This window comes from Salmo trutta, chromosome 12, assembly GCF_901001165.1.
Source record: "Salmo trutta chromosome 12, fSalTru1.1, whole genome shotgun sequence".
Lineage (NCBI taxonomy): Eukaryota > Metazoa > Chordata > Actinopteri > Salmoniformes > Salmonidae > Salmo > Salmo trutta.
In genome coordinates this window covers 83,389,033-83,408,100 of record NC_042968.1, presented here as the reverse complement: position 1 = coordinate 83,408,100, position 19,068 = coordinate 83,389,033, and the positions used below count along the sequence as shown (strand labels likewise).

Here is a 19,068-nt window from a genome sequence, read left to right as displayed (position 1 = left end):
TTTGTGTGTGTCTGATTCTCTCTGTTATGGCAGTTTTGCTTTCAAAAACGTGGTGGTGTGGAATCTGAGAGTATGCTATCAAACTGTTTTATGTTGTTTATAACAATGCTGAAAATATATTGTTTAAGATTATTTTATTGGACACTGAATTCAAATGGTAGACTTAATTATGTTTTCCAAATGACCGCTCTCAACAAATCAAGTCAGCAGCTTTGTTTAGGCTAAACGACCAGTAGGACTAGCCTACGGTCAAATAGACTAGCCTTTGTGTTTTTGTTCCACAGATCCCCAGCTGATGATTTCCTAACTGGAACCGCTTTATGGAATCTGCTATTTCGAAAGAGAACTAGCGTGGCGTTGTTCTGCTGAGTTGAAGTTTCATTGTGGGATTTCCAAACCCAAGACAGGGCTCTATCTCCATGAGCCCGAAAACGGAAAAACAAGTGACAAAAGAGGAAAAGGAACATGCAACCAGAGGTGAGTAAGTAGCCTACTTAAATTACAGAATTTATGTAGCTTTTTGGAACGCTTTATACGTCACTTTAACTGAAATTTAGGGGGTTAACATAATGTCGGTTAATTATCTTTTAATTAGACTAATTCAGTCCCCTCATCAATAATTGAATATCACAACGGTTTTGACTATTAATAAGGCTATCTAAACACAGTCATACAATTATACAAATAACAGGGGAAACGACTGGATAAAAATGTGAACAGTGTAGGCTAAACAGAATATTCACTGTGCATGGATTTTAGCAGTGGCGAGAATATGACCGTATGGGCGTGAAACGAGAGAGAGACACCCAGTCTGTTATGCCAACTGTAAGTGCCATAACAGACAAGAAACAGAAGAGCAAATAGACCGCAAGCTCTCACTGGTTTTACTACAGGGAGTACAGTGAGCTCTCACTGGTTTCACTACAGGGAGTACAGTGAGCTCTCACTGGTTTCACTACAGGGAGTACAGTGAGCTCTCACTGGTTTCACTACATGGAGTACAGCGAGCTCTCACTGGTTTCACTACATGGAGTACAGCGAGCTCTCACTGGTTTCACTACAGGGAGTACAGCGAGCTCTCACTGGTTTCACTACAGGGAGTACAGCGAGCTCTCACTGGTTTCACTACAGGGAGTACAGTGAGCTCTCACTGGTTTCACTACAGGGAGAACAGTGAGCTCTCACTGGTTTCACTACAGGGAGAACAGTGAGCTCTCACTGGTTTCACTACAGGGAGAACAGTGAGCTCTCACTGGTTTCACTACAGGGAGTACAGCGAGCTCTCACTGGTTTCACTACAGGGAGTACAGCGAGCTCTCACTGGTTTCACTACAGGGAGTACAGCGAGCTCTCACTGGTTTCACTACAGGGAGTACAGCGAGCTCTCACTGGTTTCACTACAGGGAGTACAGCGAGCTCTCACTGGTTTCACTACAGGGAGTACAGTGAGCTCTCACTGGTTTCACTACAGGGAGTACAGCGAGCTCTCACTGGTTTCACTACAGGGAGTACAGTGAGCTCTCACTGGTTTCACTACAGGGAGTACAGTGAGCTCTCACTGGTTTCACTACAGGGAGTACAGTGAGCTCTCACTGGTTTCACTACAGGGAGTACAGCGAGCTCTCACTGGTTTCACTACAGGGAGAACAGTGAGCTCTCACTGGTTTCACTACAGGGAGTACAGCGAGCTCTCACTGGTTTCACTACAGGGAGTACAGCGAGCTCTCATAATAACCTCACATTTATACATTAGAAGAAAAAAAAAGTTCATTCATAGCATTCATATGATTTCAGGAAATTAGGACAATAAAAGCACATAATGCCATCAGATTACATTGCCATAACTTTTAATAATAGGCTAAATGTAATTAAAAATACATATTTAATCATGGTGGACACTGCAGGCACCTCAGAGACTCCAGGTAATTGTAGCTATTCAGACTCAGGGTAAATCAAAACCGTTATCCAGTAAGAATGCAACAAAACAGCTCTCTCTCTCTCTCTCTCTTTCTCTCTCTCCCTCTTTCACTCTTTCTCTCTCTCTCCCCCTCTCTCTCTGGTAAAAGGTTAGATGTCATTTAGCCAATTTCTAAGGACCCCAAAGGATCTTGAATTTTTAGACTATGGAGCAGATTAAGTTGGTGTAGACACAAACTAATTAAAGTTTATTAAATCATGTGAATTAAGGAGGTTAAATAAAGTGCAGATAAAGCCACAGAAAGGTTGATAAACATGAGGATGTATAAGTTGAGATGATGGAACTTTTAATTGCCTTTTCCTTAGAGGAAAGTAACGTTTAGGTATCTGTGGTAATGTTTCAGCTCAACATCCATATTGGACATTCCAGACAGACTGTCAAAGGGGTATTGTTTTTCTGTGTCAAACTCAAACATCTTGCATAAACAAATGTTTTTGTATTTTTGTTCCATATGAATTGTTGTGTTAATGCCCTGTTCTATGCTGTAGACATGAAAACAAGTGACTGGCAGGTTATTTTTTCCTAAATGAATTGACAGTACAAACTACCTTATTCTAGATTGTTAGGCGGCAGATGGGGGTCTATCTCTGACCATAGCCACAGCCGGCCCTAGGGCTGCAAAACCGCTGTCTCTCAACGCCCACTGATCATGTGTGGACACTAACATAGCCATCCTATCAGCTTATCATCTGCATTAAAGTGTAGGAAGCTGGGGATAAAGTAACTTACCTTAACTTAACTACACACATATATGTTTCTTTCTGATTGATACAGTTTCACCTTTTTCATTTATGCCAACTGATCATTTACAGTGCCTGCGGAAAGTATTCAGACTTTTTCCACATTTTGTTAGTTTACAGCCTTATTCTAAAATATGTTATATAAAAACACATTCTCAGCAATCTACACACAGTACCCTATAATGACAAAGCAAAAACAATTTTTTTTAAACATTTTTTCAAATGTGTATATATATATTTTTTTTAAACTGATACCTTATTTACATAAGTATTCAGACCCTTTGATATGAGACTTGAAATTGAGCTCAGGTGCATCCTGTTTCCATTGATCATCCTTGAGATGTTTCTACAACTTGGAGTCCACTTGTGGTAAATTCAATTGATTGGACATGATTTGGAAAGGCACACACCTGTCTATATAAGGTCCCACAGTTGACAGTGCATGTCAGAGCTAAAACCAAGCCATGAGGTCGAAGGAATTGTACGTAGAGCTCCGAGACAGGATTGTGTCGTGGCACAGATCTGAGGAAGGGTACCAAAAAAAGTTATGCAGCATTGAAGTTCCCCAAGAACACAGTGGCCTCCATCATTCTTAAATGGAAGAAGTTTGGAACCACCAAGACTCTTCCTAGAACTGGCCCCCCGGCCAAACTGAGCAATCAGGGGAGAAAGGCCTTTGTCAGGGAGGTGACCAATAACCCAGTGGTCACTCTGACAGAGCTCTAGAGTTCCTCTGTGGAGGTGGGAGAACCTTCCAGAAGGACAACCATCTCTGCAGCACTCCCCCAATCAGGCCTTCATGGTAGAGTGGCCAGACGGAAGCCAATCCTCAGTGAAAGGCACATGACAGCCCGCTTGGAGATTTCCAAAAGGCACCTAAAGACCCTCAGACCATGGAAAAAAAGAGATTGAACTCTTTGGCCTGAATGCGAAGTGTCACTTCTGGATGAAACTTGGCACAATCCCTACAGTGAAGCATGGTGGTGGCAGCATCACGTTGTGGGGATCTTTTTCAGCGGAAAGGACTGGGAGACTAGTCAGGATCGAGGTAAAGATGAACAGAACAAAGTACAGGGAGATCCTTGATGAAAACCTGCTCCAGAGCACTCAGGACTATAAGACTGGGGCGAAGGTTCATCTTCCAACAGGACAACGACCCTAAGCACACAGCCAAGACAAAGCAGGAGTGGCTTCGGGACAAGTCTCTGAAGTTCCTTGAGTCACCTGAAAATAGCCGTGCAGTGACGATCCCCATCCAACCTGACAGATTTTGAGAGGATCTGCAGAGAAGAATGGGAGAAACTCCCCTAATACGCTGTCAAAGGTGCTTCAACAAAGTACTGAGTAAAGGGTCTGAATACTTATGTAAATGTGAGGCTTCATATTTTATAAATTAGCAATAATGTCTAAAATCCTGTTTTTGCTTTGTCATTATGGGTTATTGTGTGTAGATTGATGAGGGAAAAAACATTTTAATCAATTTTAGAATAAGGCTGTAACCGAACAAAATGTGGAAAAAGTCAATGGGTCTGAATACTTTCCGAAGGCACTGTATCTCAAAGACAAAGCAAAAGGTATGAGATAAATCAAGAAGGCTTTTATTGAGGACATTTAAATTACATTTTGGGCCACCCAGCATTTGTACTAAAACCCCTCTGTCCAATGTCCTTCACCACAGGACCTGCTAGTAAACTTTCACATGACAGGAGCCCCATCGACACATGTCTTGGCAGCATACTCACTCATCCTCAGTACTGGCAGTGCCACGTCACATGTTGCAGTCCAAGTGGTGTACATTACATTCAGAAGAAAGATGCTCAGGCAAGAGATAATTAATATTGGTGTTGTTCCTTTATCTTGCAGGATATTCTGCTGTCTCCGGTGAGAGGCTTATAGACATCAATAATGTGTCAGTTTCTCACTGTGTGTACAGTATGTGTATTGGTAGTGCACAATCTAACTCCTACTAACTTTATGGTAGGTTTTACTATAACCACAGCGCGAGATGTCGCCTTAAGTACCCTGGATTATGTTCTGTTGCTGCAGGACTCTAGCTTCTCATCTGTGGATGTGGTGATTATTGAGTCCCCCTGCCATAATACGTGTTACAAAATCTTCTGCTGTCGATTGAAGAAAGCCATCCGAATGGGAAGAGAAATCTCTCCTGAAGGTTTGTCAACAAAAAGGTTATGTTTGCATCTGGTTTGGCTTTTTGATATAGGGCTTTGGGTTTTTCTTGAATTCAAGCTTTCCTTTGAATGACATGTTGATGTCATTCACCAGGATTATTATGTCCCCTTTCACAGCATTGGAATCCCCCCCCCCAGCCTGCATGCCCCCCCCCCCTGTACATTACTCAGTTTTATCACTCTTACATGCATGTGTGCACTTGTGCAATATAGCTGAATGGGCTGTGAACATAAGTATTGCCATGTACAGTATTTGATTGAATCTTTCATAAATGGATCTGATTCTGAATGTTGCAAACACAAAGATTCTACCACAACTGCATTCACAATCTGCACTACACACAAAAAAAGATATGCTTCTGATGATGATGATGATGATTTTATTGATGTGATGATGACCCTCGCTAGACACAACAAACTGCCAACATCCAGAACAGATTTGATTGTGATTCCTTCTGCCCTGCCCCTGAGTGCTTCACAACAATCACCTTGGATTTCACAACTGAGTCGGTGTCTCTCTTCTGCATGTCCATGTCTCAATGGTGCTGGATGCAGCACCATAAACCTTCCATGCTTTATTCCTTCATGGGAGAAGTACTAAGGGATGATGTCTTGTACCACATTTTATGAATGTGTGCAGAGCTCTGGGCCCGTATTCCTAAAGCGTCTCAGAGCTCTGGGCCCGTATTCATAAAGCGTCTCAGAGCTCTGGGCCCGTATTCATAAAGCATCTCAGAGCTCTGGGCCCGTATTCATAAAGCGTCTCAGAGCTCTGGGCCCGTATTCCTAAAGCGTCTCAGAGCTCTGGGCCCGTATTCATAAAGCGTCTCAGAGCTCTAAGCCTGTATTCATAAAGGTTCTCAGAGCTCTAAGCCTGTATTCATAAAGCGCCTCAGAGCTCTAAGCCTGTATTCATAAAGCGTCTCAGAGCTCTGGGTCCGTATTCATAAAGCGTCTCAGAGCTCTGGGTCCGTATTCATAAAGCGTCTCAGAGCTCTAAGCCTGTATTCATAAAGCGTCTCAGAGCTATAAGCCTGTATTCATAAAGCGTCTCAGTGCTCTAAGCCTGTATTCCTAAAGCGCCTCAGAGCTCTGGGCCCGTATTCATAAAGCGCCTCAGAGCTCTAAGCCTGTATTCATAAAGCGCCTCAGAGCTCTGGGTCCGTATTCATAAAGCGCCTCAGAGCTCTAAGCCTGTATTCATAAAGCGTCTCAGAGCTCTAAGCCTGTATTCATAAAGCGTCTCAGAGCTCTAAGCCTGTATTCATAAAGCGCCTCAGAGCTCTGGGCCCATATTCATAAAGCGTCTCAGAGCTCTGGGTCCGTATTCATAAAGCTTCTCAGAGCTCTGGGTCTGTATTCATAAAGCGCCTCAGAGCTCTAAGCCTGTATTCATAAAGCGCCTCAGAGCTCTAGGCCCGTATTCATAAAGCTTCTCAGAGCTCTAAGCCTGTATTCATAAAGCGTCTCAGAGCTCTAAGCCTGTATTCATAAAGCGCCTCAGAGCTCTAAGCCTGTATTCATAAAGCGTCTCAGAGCTCTAAGCCTGTATTCATAAAGCGCCTCAGCTCTAAGCCTGTATTCATAAAGCGTCTCAGAGCTCTGGGTCCGTATTCATAAAGCTTTTCAGAGCTCTGGGTCTGTATTCATAAAGCGCCTCAGAGCTCTAAGCCTGTATTCATAAAGCGTCTCAGAGCTCTAAGCCTGTATTCATAAAGCGTCTCAGAGCTCTGGGCCTGTATTCATAAAGCGTCTCAGAGCTCTGGGTCCGTATTCATAAAGCGTCTCAGAGCTCTAAGCCTGTATTCATAAAGCACCTCAGAGCTCTGGGCCTGTATTCATAAAGCGTCTCAGAGCTCTGGGTCCGTATTCATAAAGCGTCTCAGAGCTCTAAGCCTGTATTCATAAAGCGTCTCAGAGCTCTAAGCCTGTATTCATAAAGCGTCTCAGAGCTCTGGGCCCGTATTCATAAAGCGCCTCAGAGCTCTAAGCCTGTATTCATAAAGCGCCTCAGCTCTAAGCCTGTATTCATAAAGCGTCTCAGAGCTCTGGGTCCGTATTCATAAAGCGTCTCAGAGCTCTAAGCCTGTATTCATAAAGCGTCTCAGAGCTCTAAGCCTGTATTCATAAAGCGCCTCAGAGCTCTGGGCCCGTATTCATAAAGTGTCTCAGAGCTCTGGGTCCGTATTCATAAAGCTTCTCAGAGCTCTGGGTCTGTATTCATAAAGCGCCTCAGAGCTCTAAGCCTGTATTCATAAAGCGCCTCAGAGCTCTAGGCCCGTATTCATAAAGCGTCTCAGAGCTCTAAGCCTGTATTCATAAAGCGCCTCAGAGCTCTAAGCCCGTATTCATGAAGCTTCTCAGAGCTCTGGTTCCGTATTCATAAAGCGTCTCAGAGCTCTAAGCCTGTATTCATAAAGCGTCTCAGAGCTCTGGGCCGTATTCATAAAGCGTCTCAGAGCTCTAAGCCTGTATTCATAAAGCGTCTCAGAGCTCTGGGCCGTATTCATAAAGCGTCTCAGAGCTCTAAGCCTGTATTCATAAAGCGTCTCAGAGCTCTAAGCCTGTATTCATAAAGCGCCTCAGAGCTCTAAGCCTGTATTCATAAAGCGCCTCAGAGCTCTAAGCCTGTATTCATAAAGCGCCTCAGAGCTCTGGGCCCGTATTCATAAAGCGCCTCAGAGCTCTGGGCCCGTATTCATAAAGCGTCTCAGAGCTCTAAGCCTGTATTCATAAAGCGTCTCAGAGCTCTAAGCCTGTATTCATAAAGCGCCTCAGCTCTAAGCCTGTATTCATAAAGCGTCTCAGAGCTCTGGGTCCGTATTCATAAAGCTTTTCAGAGCTCTGGGTCTGTATTCATAAAGCGCCTCAGAGCTCTAAGCCTGTATTCATAAAGCGTCTCAGAGCTCTAAGCCTGTATTCATAAAGCGCCTCAGAGCTCTGGGCCTGTATTCATAAAGCGTCTCAGAGCTCTGGGCCCGTATTCATAAAGCTTCTCAGAGCTCTGGGCCGTATTCATAAAGCGCCTCAGAGCTCTGGGCCCGTATTCATAAAGCTTCTCAGAGCTATGGGTCTGTATTCATAAAGCTTCTCAGAGCTCTGGCCCGTATTCATAAAGCTTCTCAGAGCTCTGGGTCTGTATTCATAAAGCTTCTCAGAGCTCTGGGTCTGTATTCATAAAGCTTCTCAGAGCTCTGGGTCTGTATTCATAAAGCTTCTCAGAGCTCTGGGTCTGTATTCATAAAGCGTCTCAGAGTCGGGGTGCTTCTAGGATCAGATTCCCCCTGTCCATATAATCTTAATCAGAAAGGCAAAACTGATCCTTGATCAGTACTCCTACTCTGAGACACTTTATGAGGGAGAGGTAGAGGTCAGTCCTATTTAACTTTCATTTGGCTCCATCTACTGGAGAGTATTCAAGTATAAAGAGTGACAACTCAACAGAGAGAAGTTACCATCAGTTTGTGATGCTCATGCTGCACATAACATAGTGTCCCTGATATAGCCTACCTTGCAAATACAATATGTAGACTAAAGGATTGGAATTGGATTGGAAAATAATGCCCCTGCCATGAGATTATGGGAAATTGTTTCTGGAAGCTGACTATTGTTTCTACCTTGAAGCTTTTCCCAATGACTGTGGAAATGTTTATGTTTGTAAGAGTGGTCAGTTAGTCTTTAGAACGTTACCTAATAATAGACAGGGTCATAATATGCCTGCGTCATATAGATTGTCATTGATATACTAAATAGCCTTCTCCCTGGACTAATTAGGACTGATTTTAATCTAATTCTTGAAAAGCTAATTTTATTTAGATAATTTCTCTAATGCAAACCCGTTATGATTCACCATGATGACAAGCATCTTCATGTCTAAACAGATTATTTTGGGTCGTAACAGGATGGAAGCTAATATAACCGTCCAGCGCAGGAGGCCTAGGAACACTCTTCTTTATTACTTCACTATCTTATTAGCTGCTGATCAAATCTTTAAGGGTGGGGGATTGCTTTGATTCCGTTTTCTTTCCTTGCCTGTTTTACTAATGTTGTAGGATAATTGTATGTAATGGAGACCTGCGGTCTATTGCATGTTTATCAATTCAGCCATGAAGACATCAATGTCACAGTCCATAACATTCGCCATTTACAGTACTTTTAACGCCAGGGTGAATAAAATGAACATTTGCCATAACAATGGATAGACTTCTAAGCCATTATAGGCTATTTGATGTTTGTAAAGGGGTTCCCTTATCTTCCCGCACACCAGCGTAGTCTACAGTGGCCCAGTAATGGACGGTTTTGGCCGATCAGCGATGCCTTGGGATAAATCATTAATGAGCATTCCTGAAGACATAATGGCCTTCCACTAATGCGTTATAATGATCTCCTATCACAACCACGTGCACGGATTTAATGGATGGAATGCCTTTGAGAATTCTCCGTTTAAACTTGGAAAAGTCCTCTCCCCTTTCACTGTGCATATCGGAAGAGCTAAAACATTAACAAAGAGCTCCTCCTTGGCTCCACGAAGCATGACTTTCCCTCTCCGGAGATCAACATCAGGTGCGCTCATTTAAATACATTTTATTATTGAAAGATAGACTAATCTTTATGTTTTCAAAATAAAATACAAAAAAAGGCGTTTGGTTTTGGAAGGAGGCCCAGGTCAATTCAATCAAATATTAGGTCAAGCCTACTCGCCTAATGCTCGGATTGATGGATTGAAGTAGTCCCCCCAACCCGGTGCTGATCTTAAAGGTTACGGTCCAAAGAGCTGATGTCGTGACATTCCCTGTCGAATATAATTTAATAGGTGTTTCACAGAAATAGAAGTGTACTTTTGCGCTGTCCAAGGTGCTGAAGTTATAAGTGACGCTCCCTGTCCAAGGTGCTGAATTAAGTGACGCTCCCCGTCCAAGGTGCTGACGTTATAAGCGATACATTTGATACATTTGTTTGCTTTCCTGCGATATTTTATGTAAACACAATGGATCTGTTCAAAGTTTAGCTCTTGTTGTTGTTTGTGCGGTTGTTATTTTAACTGTTGACAAGAGATTGCAAGAATTTTTAGTAATGTGTGAGTGATTCTTTATGAAATGCAGGTGGCGCAATTGAAAATATTATCTGGCCAATATCTTCAGCAAAGGGCCAAAGAGAGAGGGCAATTGAACACCAAAGGAAAGGAAACTGATCATCAAAACAACGAGACTTATAGCACTAATGAAGCAACCCAGACCTATGATTTTCTGGAATTATATAGCCAAATACTAAAACGGTTGTAATAATCTATGGGTAAATGTTTATTTCACATTCCGTTTCAATCACCAATAGTATTGCTTATGCTTTAATTATTTATCATAATAAAACTAGGAGTCGTCACTCATTGATCCCCTATCAACTTTCATTTATTTTTTAGGGCAAATCATACTCAAATCAACTTTTTGTTATTGTTAATGTCGTTGACGTTGTTGTTGTTATTGCCGTTTTATTTGTACTCTTCTTATTTTATTATATTGGATAAAAGGTTAATTCAATTTAGGATAGGCCTAAATGCCGCCAAATCCGACACCACAACAAAACTTCAATGCATTTCAATCTGATGACAGATGTGGTTGTTGCCTGACTCAAGAGAGGCAACAGACAGATGTTACCCCAAGATGAAGACCCCCACCAAAGTCTTTCTTGAGTCCGAGCTTATGTTCTCGGCGCTTCGGAAAGCACCAATTCACTTCACATGGCCGCAGCCCTATTGGAGAGGCGACAGGGGAGCTGAATGAGCTTAATCTGCCGAAAAACAAGTTAGTTTTAGCAGAAAGCTCTAATCTAGGAACACCTCCCTCCCCTGATTATGTTGCCATGAGACCATAGGGTGCTATCAGTGATCTTCTGTTCTCCCTGAATTTATATGATGCGACGTTTTCTTTCTGTGTTTTGCATCAGCGTCTCATGTCTTGCCTGTCACATGCCGATATTCAGTTAGGAATATGCCTGCAGAAAGCGCCCGCAGTTTTCCTAATGTATTTTGTTCAGACTCCTATGCCGCAATTCATATCGCAGAGATGGAGAGGTGGAAGGAATAGTAGCGGAATCTCTGCACCAAAATGAGGCAAGACCTCCCCCTCTCGCTCCCCCTCTCGCTCCCTCTCTCTCCCCCTCTCTTTCGCCATAGCCTAACATATGAGTGTTATACCACGTGGCTCTATCAGCCTTTACTGTAAGTCATACTGTAGGTTATGTGGCATTGGCTCCAAACCTGAGGAGAGGATTGCTTGCGGTTGCTGCATTAATGGCACACACAACTATGACAAGAGTTGTTTCATTGATTGAAAAGCATTTTGAGGACTGTATTTTTCTCACGGAGGGTGGATGGATACATCACAGCGGGTGTGCACGCATGAGAAGCTGCAGTGATCAACAACAAATCGAATGTATAAATTGGAGAGACTAGCTGTTGATTCACAGCTGAAGGCGCACGAGCCCATTGGGCACAGACGTCAATTCAACGTCTATTCCATGTTGGTTCAACGCAATTGCATTGAATTGACGTGGAAACAACGTTGATTAAACCAGTGTTTGTCAGTGGGAGGTTTGTCTGCTCGGAATATCCAGAATCTTTTTTTTTCTCCAGCTGTGACAATAAAACTATAATGACTGTGTTACGCACTTTAAGGATATAATGGATTATTTGGTTTACATAAAAACAATACTGCTTAGATTTCATTGGATAATATTCATTATTTGGTGAGTGGTGAGTATAGAATTTTCTTCTGGGACGTTTTGCCATCACTAAACCGCCAAACTGGCGATGGCCGCTGCGATCGCCAGCTCCCTCATTCGGCAAAAGAGGGAGCGGGAGCGGGAGAAGGCGAATGCCTGCCGCTGCGCAAGCAGTCCGAATATTTGCAAAGCAGGGGACAGGGGACCCTGTGAGAAACCGAGCAAGCTGAACGTGTTCTCACGCGTCAAACTCTTTGGCTCTAAGAAACGGAAGAGAATAAGTCGACCAGGTGTGCTCTTGAGTGTGATTTCTCGACATAACACAAGAACTGTCATCATCATAATCATCATCACCACCAACAATTCGAACACCACGAACACTTCCATCCTCTCCCATTTTAAATGTGAAGACCTCAGAGTAATGACACCTCTGTCCAAATTCTGATGGTATAGTATAAGAAATACATTATTTGACTATCTATCCATCAAACTGTCGTGATCCTGCAAGTCCATGCACTCATCAATGAATTACCTCACTCTAACACTGTCACCATCTGAAAAGTGCACAACATATTCAGGCTTCTGTTGTGCATGATATTATCATCTTAACAAGAATGACATTCAAAGTACATTGTCAGTGTACAGTATCCAGACAGCTAGATCACCTGTTTTTGAAACTATGAATGAGCTTGATATTGCATGGCCAGCCACCACTATCCCAGGTACCCATCACACTGTTTTGGGTTTGTGCCACAGTGTGATGTCTGTGGGATGCCTCAGGTTCCCTGGTAGTTTACTACTGACTGTGTGTGAAGCAGTAGCAAACTAGCTAGTATAATTGGACTATAGACTTGGTATATGTCCAATATCTCCTCTCTTCTTCTCTCTTCCCTCTCCTCCTGTTCTCACATTCTGCCCTGTTGTCTCCACAGAGCCCCAGCTCAAGGGGATAGTGACGAGGCTGTACAGCCGCACAGGCTTCTGCCTTCAGATGCAGGCTGATGGAACCATCGATGGAACCAAGGACGAAGACAACAGCTATGGTAGGACTATGTGTTTTTGACTGTGTTTTTGCCTTGAATTCGTTCAGATTTCAGATTATTGTGATATAGAATTCAAGAAGAGAGAATAGTCGACTTCAGCTTTTTTGCTCAATGTTTTCTGTAGCTCTATGTTCGCTATTACATCTCCAGTAGAATATTTCTCTTATACTGTCTACACGCATAAAAAAGGTGCTATCTAGAACCTAAAAGGGTTCTTTGGCTGTCCCCATAGGAGAACCCTTTGAAGAACCCTTTTTGGTTCCAGGTCGAATGCTTTTGGTTCCAGGTAGAACCCTTTTGAGTTCCATGTAGAACCCTTTACACAGAGTGTTCTTCATGGAACCCAAAAGAGTTCTACCTGTCTACCTATGGGGACAACAGAAGAACCCTGTTTTCTCAAAGTGTACTACCTACCCTCTCTTTTGTATTCCACCTCCACATTGCAGCTGTGTTCAACCTCATTCCTGTTGGGCTGCGAGTGGTGGCCATCCAGGGGGTTCAGACCAAGCTCTACCTAGCCATGAACAACGACGGCTTCCTCTACACTTCGGTGAGTCTCACTTTACATTTTAGTCATTTAGCAGAAACTCTTATCCAGGGTGAAGTGCCTTGCTCAAGGGCACATCGACAGATTATTCACCTAGTCGGCTCGGGGATTCAAACCAGCAACCTTTCGCTTACTGGCCAAACACTCTTAACTTCTAGGCTAACTACCGACTCCTTTGAGTCTCCTACACACTTCCCTAGTTAGGCTTCCATGTGGCAGGGTGTATATCACATTATAAACATGGTGGTTCGAGCCCTGAATGCTGATTGGCTGACAGCTGTGGTATATCAGATAGTATACCACGGTATGACAAAACATTTATTTTTACTGCTCTAATTGGTATCCGGTTTATAGTAGCAATAAGGCACATCGGGAGTTTGTGGTATTGGGGCAATATACAGCGTTGTGTCTTGCCTAAGAACAGCCCTTAGCCGTGGTATATTGGCCCTATACCACAAACCCCTGAGATGCCTTTTTGCTTAAGTATACTACTACCTGTGTTACTGAGCTAATTGACTACGTTGAAGGTCACCTTATCTGCCATGTTAATTATATTTAAGCATCAGTTGTTGGTGTGAAAACCAAAGTGACTGGAGTGATGACTAAGGTCAGTAGTTGTGCAGTAGTTGCTGTTGTGAGTGTGGTAGTGGCCACCACATTGTGATTTTAACTTGTCCTTCTGTTTATGTCCCCATTGGTAACCTGGGGGCCATCTTTACGAGAGGGCTGGTTTGTATTCTGGGGAGTTGGAAGTTACCATGGAGACACATGAGTATGGAAATGCTCTTTGAAGTTGGGATTGTTTCAGCTCTGGTGAGGTCATTTAGCAATCTGGATGGAAAAATACAGCATGGGCTGAATGTTAGACAGTGTATTTAGATTCATTCTGTTTATTTAGCTAAGTTGCCTAAAGCCTAGCCTGTGTGCATGTGTGCGTGTGATTGGGTGTGTGTGTGTGTGTGTGTGTGTGTGTGTGTGTGTGCGAGCGAGCGAGTGTGTGATTGGCTGTGGGTGTGTGTATTATCACCATAGACATTGGTGTCTCTTGCAGAATGAGGTTTTGTATCGATCTTTGCCAATTAAAGTATTGACCTTTGACCTTTGTCTGGCAATTGAATGAGTCTGTGTTTTCAAACTGTGCAGGTGAAAAGTAATCAGCTCGCCACAACAATCTGAGCTGTTAGAGTGATGGATGAGCAAGCTGTAAGACTGATGGATGGCTCATGGTGGCTCCTATAGTCTGACATTCCCATCATAGGCCTGTTCACACAGTATGGCAAGCGAGTTTCATTCAGCTCATCAGTCAACTGAGGTTTTCACAACTCAATTCTGAAAGCAACCAGTTGTAAGGGATCTCTTACTGTAGATTAGCAGCTGGGCACTTTGGGGCTTGCCTATGCTGATTAGCAGCTGGGCACTTTGGGGCTTGCCTATGCTGTTTAGCAGCTGGGCACTTTGGGGCTTGCCTATGCTGTTTAGCAGCTGGGCACTTTGGGGCTTGCCTATGCTGATTAGCAGCTGGGCACTTTGGGGCTTGCCTATGCTGTTTAGCAGCTGGGCACTTTGGGGCTTGCCTATGCTGATTAGCAGCTGGGCACTTTGGGGCTTGCCTATGCTGATTAGCAGCTGGGCACTTTGGGGCAGGCTTATGCTGATTAGCAGCTGGGCACTTTGGGGCAGGCTTATGCTGATTTGTAAGCTGTGCACGTAAAAGGTTCCCAACCATAGAAATGGAATTGGTCCCAACTTTTAGTTCAGCCTTCTGTACTGCTCTGGACAGATTCTGTTAGTGCTTCATGCCAGGTAGTTAGTCCATCCCTTCTGTCCTCATTCACTTCACTTTGGACATTTGATATGAATGGATAGCCTGGGTGAAAGTGAAATGGCTGAAACTAAGTGAAGCTTTCTTTCTTTCTCTCCCTCTCTTTCTATCCCTTTCTGTTTCTTCTCTCTTTATTTCTCTCACATTCACACTCCTGTCTTTATCGCCTCTCTGTCTCCCTCTTTAGGAACACTTCACCCCGGAGTGTAAGTTCAAGGAGTCAGTGTTTGAGAACTACTACGTGACCTACTCCTCCATGCTCTACAGACAGCAGCAGTCGGGAAGGGCCTGGTACCTTGGCCTCAATAAAGAGGGAGTCATCATGAAAGGGAACCACGTGAAGAAGAATAAACCATCAGGCCACTTCATCCCCAAGCCACTGAAAGGTGAGTGGGTCTTACTCTAAGGCAGGGGTGGGCAATTCCAGTCCTCGAGGGCCTGATTTGTGACAGCTTTGCCCCAGCTCCAGCTAACACACCTGACTCCAATAATCACCTAATCACGATCTTCAGTTTAGAATGACATTTGATTAATCAGCTGTGTTTGCTAGGGATGGAGAAACAGTGTGACACCAATCAGGCCCTCGGAGTTGCCCATCCCCGCTCTAAGGCGTCCACATGCTTCCAAGCCAAAACAGTTTGTAAGGGTTTGTGCATATATTATGATGACATTTTGTGACGTTTTTGTTTGTTTTGGGGGGCTGTTCGAGCACATAAACATTTTTCTGGAGACAAGCCAAAGTCGGTAGCTGAAGTCTACGCCCCTTCGTCGGTGATTGGTCAACAGTAGGGATTATTCAATAAAGTCTGTTGTCATTCAACAAGAGACAAATCATTTTTTCATGCACATTTTTCATTGACAAATACTGCAGCAAAAATCTTAGATGTAAAATTGCACGACTAAGATCTCCTCTGCAAAAACGGCAATTAATGACAGCAATTTACATAGCAGATTTCTTGAGTTATCTTAATTCAGACTATTATGAGGAAGTGTATACTGGCTATGGCGTCTCAAAATGGACAAACTGTAAGGGCCGATGCCGGACAGGAGAAACAGGTACGGGGAGTCAGACATTTATTCGGGAACAGACAAGGAAACAAGACAGGAACAGCGTCGGAACACGGGTAACAAGGACATGAGACAATTCATTCCGAAGCCGGGAACAGAGCTTGGGAACAGACAGATATAGGGAAGGTAATGACACAAGTAATTGAGTCCACGTGAGTTCAATGATTGCTGATGCGCATGACGGGGGGAAGGCAGGTGTGGCTTGAGTGCGTAATGCTGGGGATCCTGGCGCCCTAGAGCGCCAGGGGGAGGAAGAGCGGGAGCAGGCGTGACACAAACAGTACTATTGCCACTTTTTTTCTTATTTTTCAAGCTAATGTCTTTTAAGGGAGCCGAATGGAAGCATGCTGACGCCTTTACTCTGAGAGGCTGTGAGTGGGTCTTACTCTCTGTGTGTGTGTGTTGAAGGTTGTTGGGTAACTGTTGAAGTTAAGGGCCTTGTTAGAAAGACTCCCCCTAGTATATCGTTGCATTTTACAGAAGAATATCATGTTGTCAAAGGCTCTGCACAATACAGATCTTTACCAAACCTGATACCCTATTGTCTTCCAGTTGCCATGTACAGGGAACCCTCTCTCCATGATCTGACCGAGTTCTCCCGCTCCGGCAGCGGTACTCCCACTAAGAGCCGTAGTGCATCAGCCCTGCTGAATGGAGGAGGGAAGACACTGAGCCAGAACGAGCAGTCCACATAGCTGTGGTCGTCAGCGTCAGGCAGAGGGTAGTTCTCACTGTAAGCAGACTCAACTGATCCTCATCAAACTGAACAGGTGGAGAGGAAGCAAATTAGCTTAGCTTAGTGTGTACTGAAACCACTGTGACAGACTATGACATCATCAATTAAATAAATCCATGAGCGAGCTTCTGCGGGTCAACTTTGCTATGAACTTCGATACGAAAAGCCTAAGCCATTTTGCTGGTCTGGAATTTATATTCTTCCTTGTATTCTTGAGCATATGTAGTGTATTACCAATGTATATCTCTCTGAAGGTCTTGAGAGGGAGAGTTACTGGTCAGTATTTATGTGGTCCATCAACTGTTGCTTTCATGCCGCCTAAAAAAAGCTTTTTTGTGTGTTTGAGTCCAAGGTGTACATATCTGCAAGCCTTCTGCCTCGTCTACCATATAAATTGCTTGCCAGCTATACTGATTGCGATCATTTGTTCCTGTGTACCAAAGAGTCAAGCGTGTTTCTCTAGTTTTACTCAAGGCAAAGAAAGAAAGAAATCGAATCACAAGCATAGGCCATGTCCTAAATCTGTCTTACCCACTACTAAAACTATACACTGTGTAGTGTGTACTAATCGTACTACAAACTATTTAGAATGTACTGTTTAGTAAACATTTATGCAGTAAGCAACAAATATCAACATTCTAGGCTCACCCGTACTGAGAATGCATCATCTAATGCACCATTGCGTTGTTTTCCGACCTTCATTCGTTTTGATACAACCCATCCCCCTTCTTTGATTATCAGCTGATATGTTGTCAAACACACGCGAGTCTAAAAAGACAAGTCTCTTCATTAGTAGCATGACATCCTGGCATTTAAAGCATACTCCATTTTCAAAATGTGTCATACTATGAAACGTTCTATTTTCGCATACCCAATCAGTCTACTAGTTACAACACAAGGAGGTGACGGGTAATCGGACAATGTGTGGTCTACAGCAACTTGTTTTAATAATAAAATAGAGAAACCGAGTAGTTGTTTAAAAACTTATGTCAGCCCTTTTACAGTATTGTGTCATTAGTAGGCTCCTTTGACAAACTATAAACAACATTTCATATGGTATTTAGATGTATTCAGTCATTTGTTTGCGTCTGTGTGTGTGAAAGGATAATAACATAATCCTTGATTTTTTTATTTTACCATCAAATGGGGATTATTAGTGAAATTGAGGGCTCTTACAGATTAAATGATTGTTTGTATTCTCCTGCATTGTTTTTTCCCCCTGGAGCCGAATAGATGCTTATGTCTATCATTTTGATTGATTGATTGACACTATTATTGCATGGGAGACTGTGGACCTCTGGGAAATAGCAGCATGATGTACTGTAGGTCTACTATGCTTATTGTCTACCTGTTTTGGACCCTGTGCTCCAGTCTATACCAGACTACAAGTGAATGATCCACAGAGCACAGATACACTTTTAATCTGGTACCTTCTTGCAGTAGGTTATTTGTTGTTCAAACGAAAATGCACTGAATAAAATGTTTTTAAGGAAATACGAATTTTGTTAAATTGTGCTTTATTTTTGTCCTTCTTTCCCACCTGTTGATATTGGCTCCACCCTGTGCATGAAAGGGTTATTAATGAATCCACCATCATCAACACGATCATATGGATGGGATAGCTAGATCATCATCAATTAATCCCAAGGGAAATGGGCCCATACTCATTCACAAAGCATCTCAGAGTAGGAGTGCTGATCCAGGACCCGTTTTGTATTTTAATCATAATGAATAAGATTATATGGGCAGGGGCGACCTGATCCTAGATCAGGGCTCTTGCTCTGAGACGGTTTGTGAATGAATGTGATTAGGCCATTTTGCTGTGGCGCTAGCTATAGGCTGAAAGGCCAATAATATTGATCGTAATGATGCCTCATGTTGAAATACAAGGCCTTCTCAGCAGGAGAGTGACTGAGCCAATCAGAGTGGAGCTCAACTCTAGAGCTCTGCTTGCGATGGCCTAGACAGTACAAACACTATTATAAATGAGAGCGAGGGGAGAGAGAGAGCGGGCAGGAGAAATCGTGCAGTCTAAAGAATATTTGGTAGAGCATGTCTATTCGCCATAGAAAGAAAGAAATGCAGAACAAATGTGGGGCGAGCTCTTCAGTGCAGGGTGGGTGGAGAAAGCAGCACATGGTAAAAAACACAGCAGTAGTGGGCTGCGGGTCCTGACAGAGATCCTTATAGTGTCGGTATTGTTAATGCTGCGGGTGGGAGAGGGCGGT

The 19,068-nt window shown here is 43.3% G+C and overlaps 1 protein-coding gene across 6 annotated transcripts; it reads left to right on the top strand.

Annotated features, from left to right (window-relative positions):
* The first annotated feature begins 16 nt into the window (after positions 1 to 16).
* LOC115204459 (fibroblast growth factor 13) lies at positions 17 to 18,334 on the top strand. Of its 6 annotated transcripts, XM_029770050.1 has the most exons (7): positions 17 to 70; positions 285 to 477; positions 4,765 to 4,888; positions 12,557 to 12,667; positions 13,114 to 13,217; positions 15,224 to 15,422; positions 16,657 to 18,334. In XM_029770050.1, exons 2-7 carry the CDS (start codon positions 466 to 468, stop codon positions 16,797 to 16,799), a joined length of 693 nt encoding a protein of 230 aa, XP_029625910.1. In that variant the 5' UTR covers positions 17 to 70; positions 285 to 465; the 3' UTR covers positions 16,800 to 18,334. The 6 variants fall into 6 exon arrangements, with proteins under 6 accessions (XP_029625910.1, XP_029625911.1, XP_029625913.1 ...); XM_029770051.1 differs by lacking the exon at positions 4,765 to 4,888; XM_029770053.1 differs by lacking the exon at positions 4,765 to 4,888 and having other exon boundaries at positions 285 to 481.
* Positions 18,335 to 19,068: the final 734 nt, after the last annotated feature.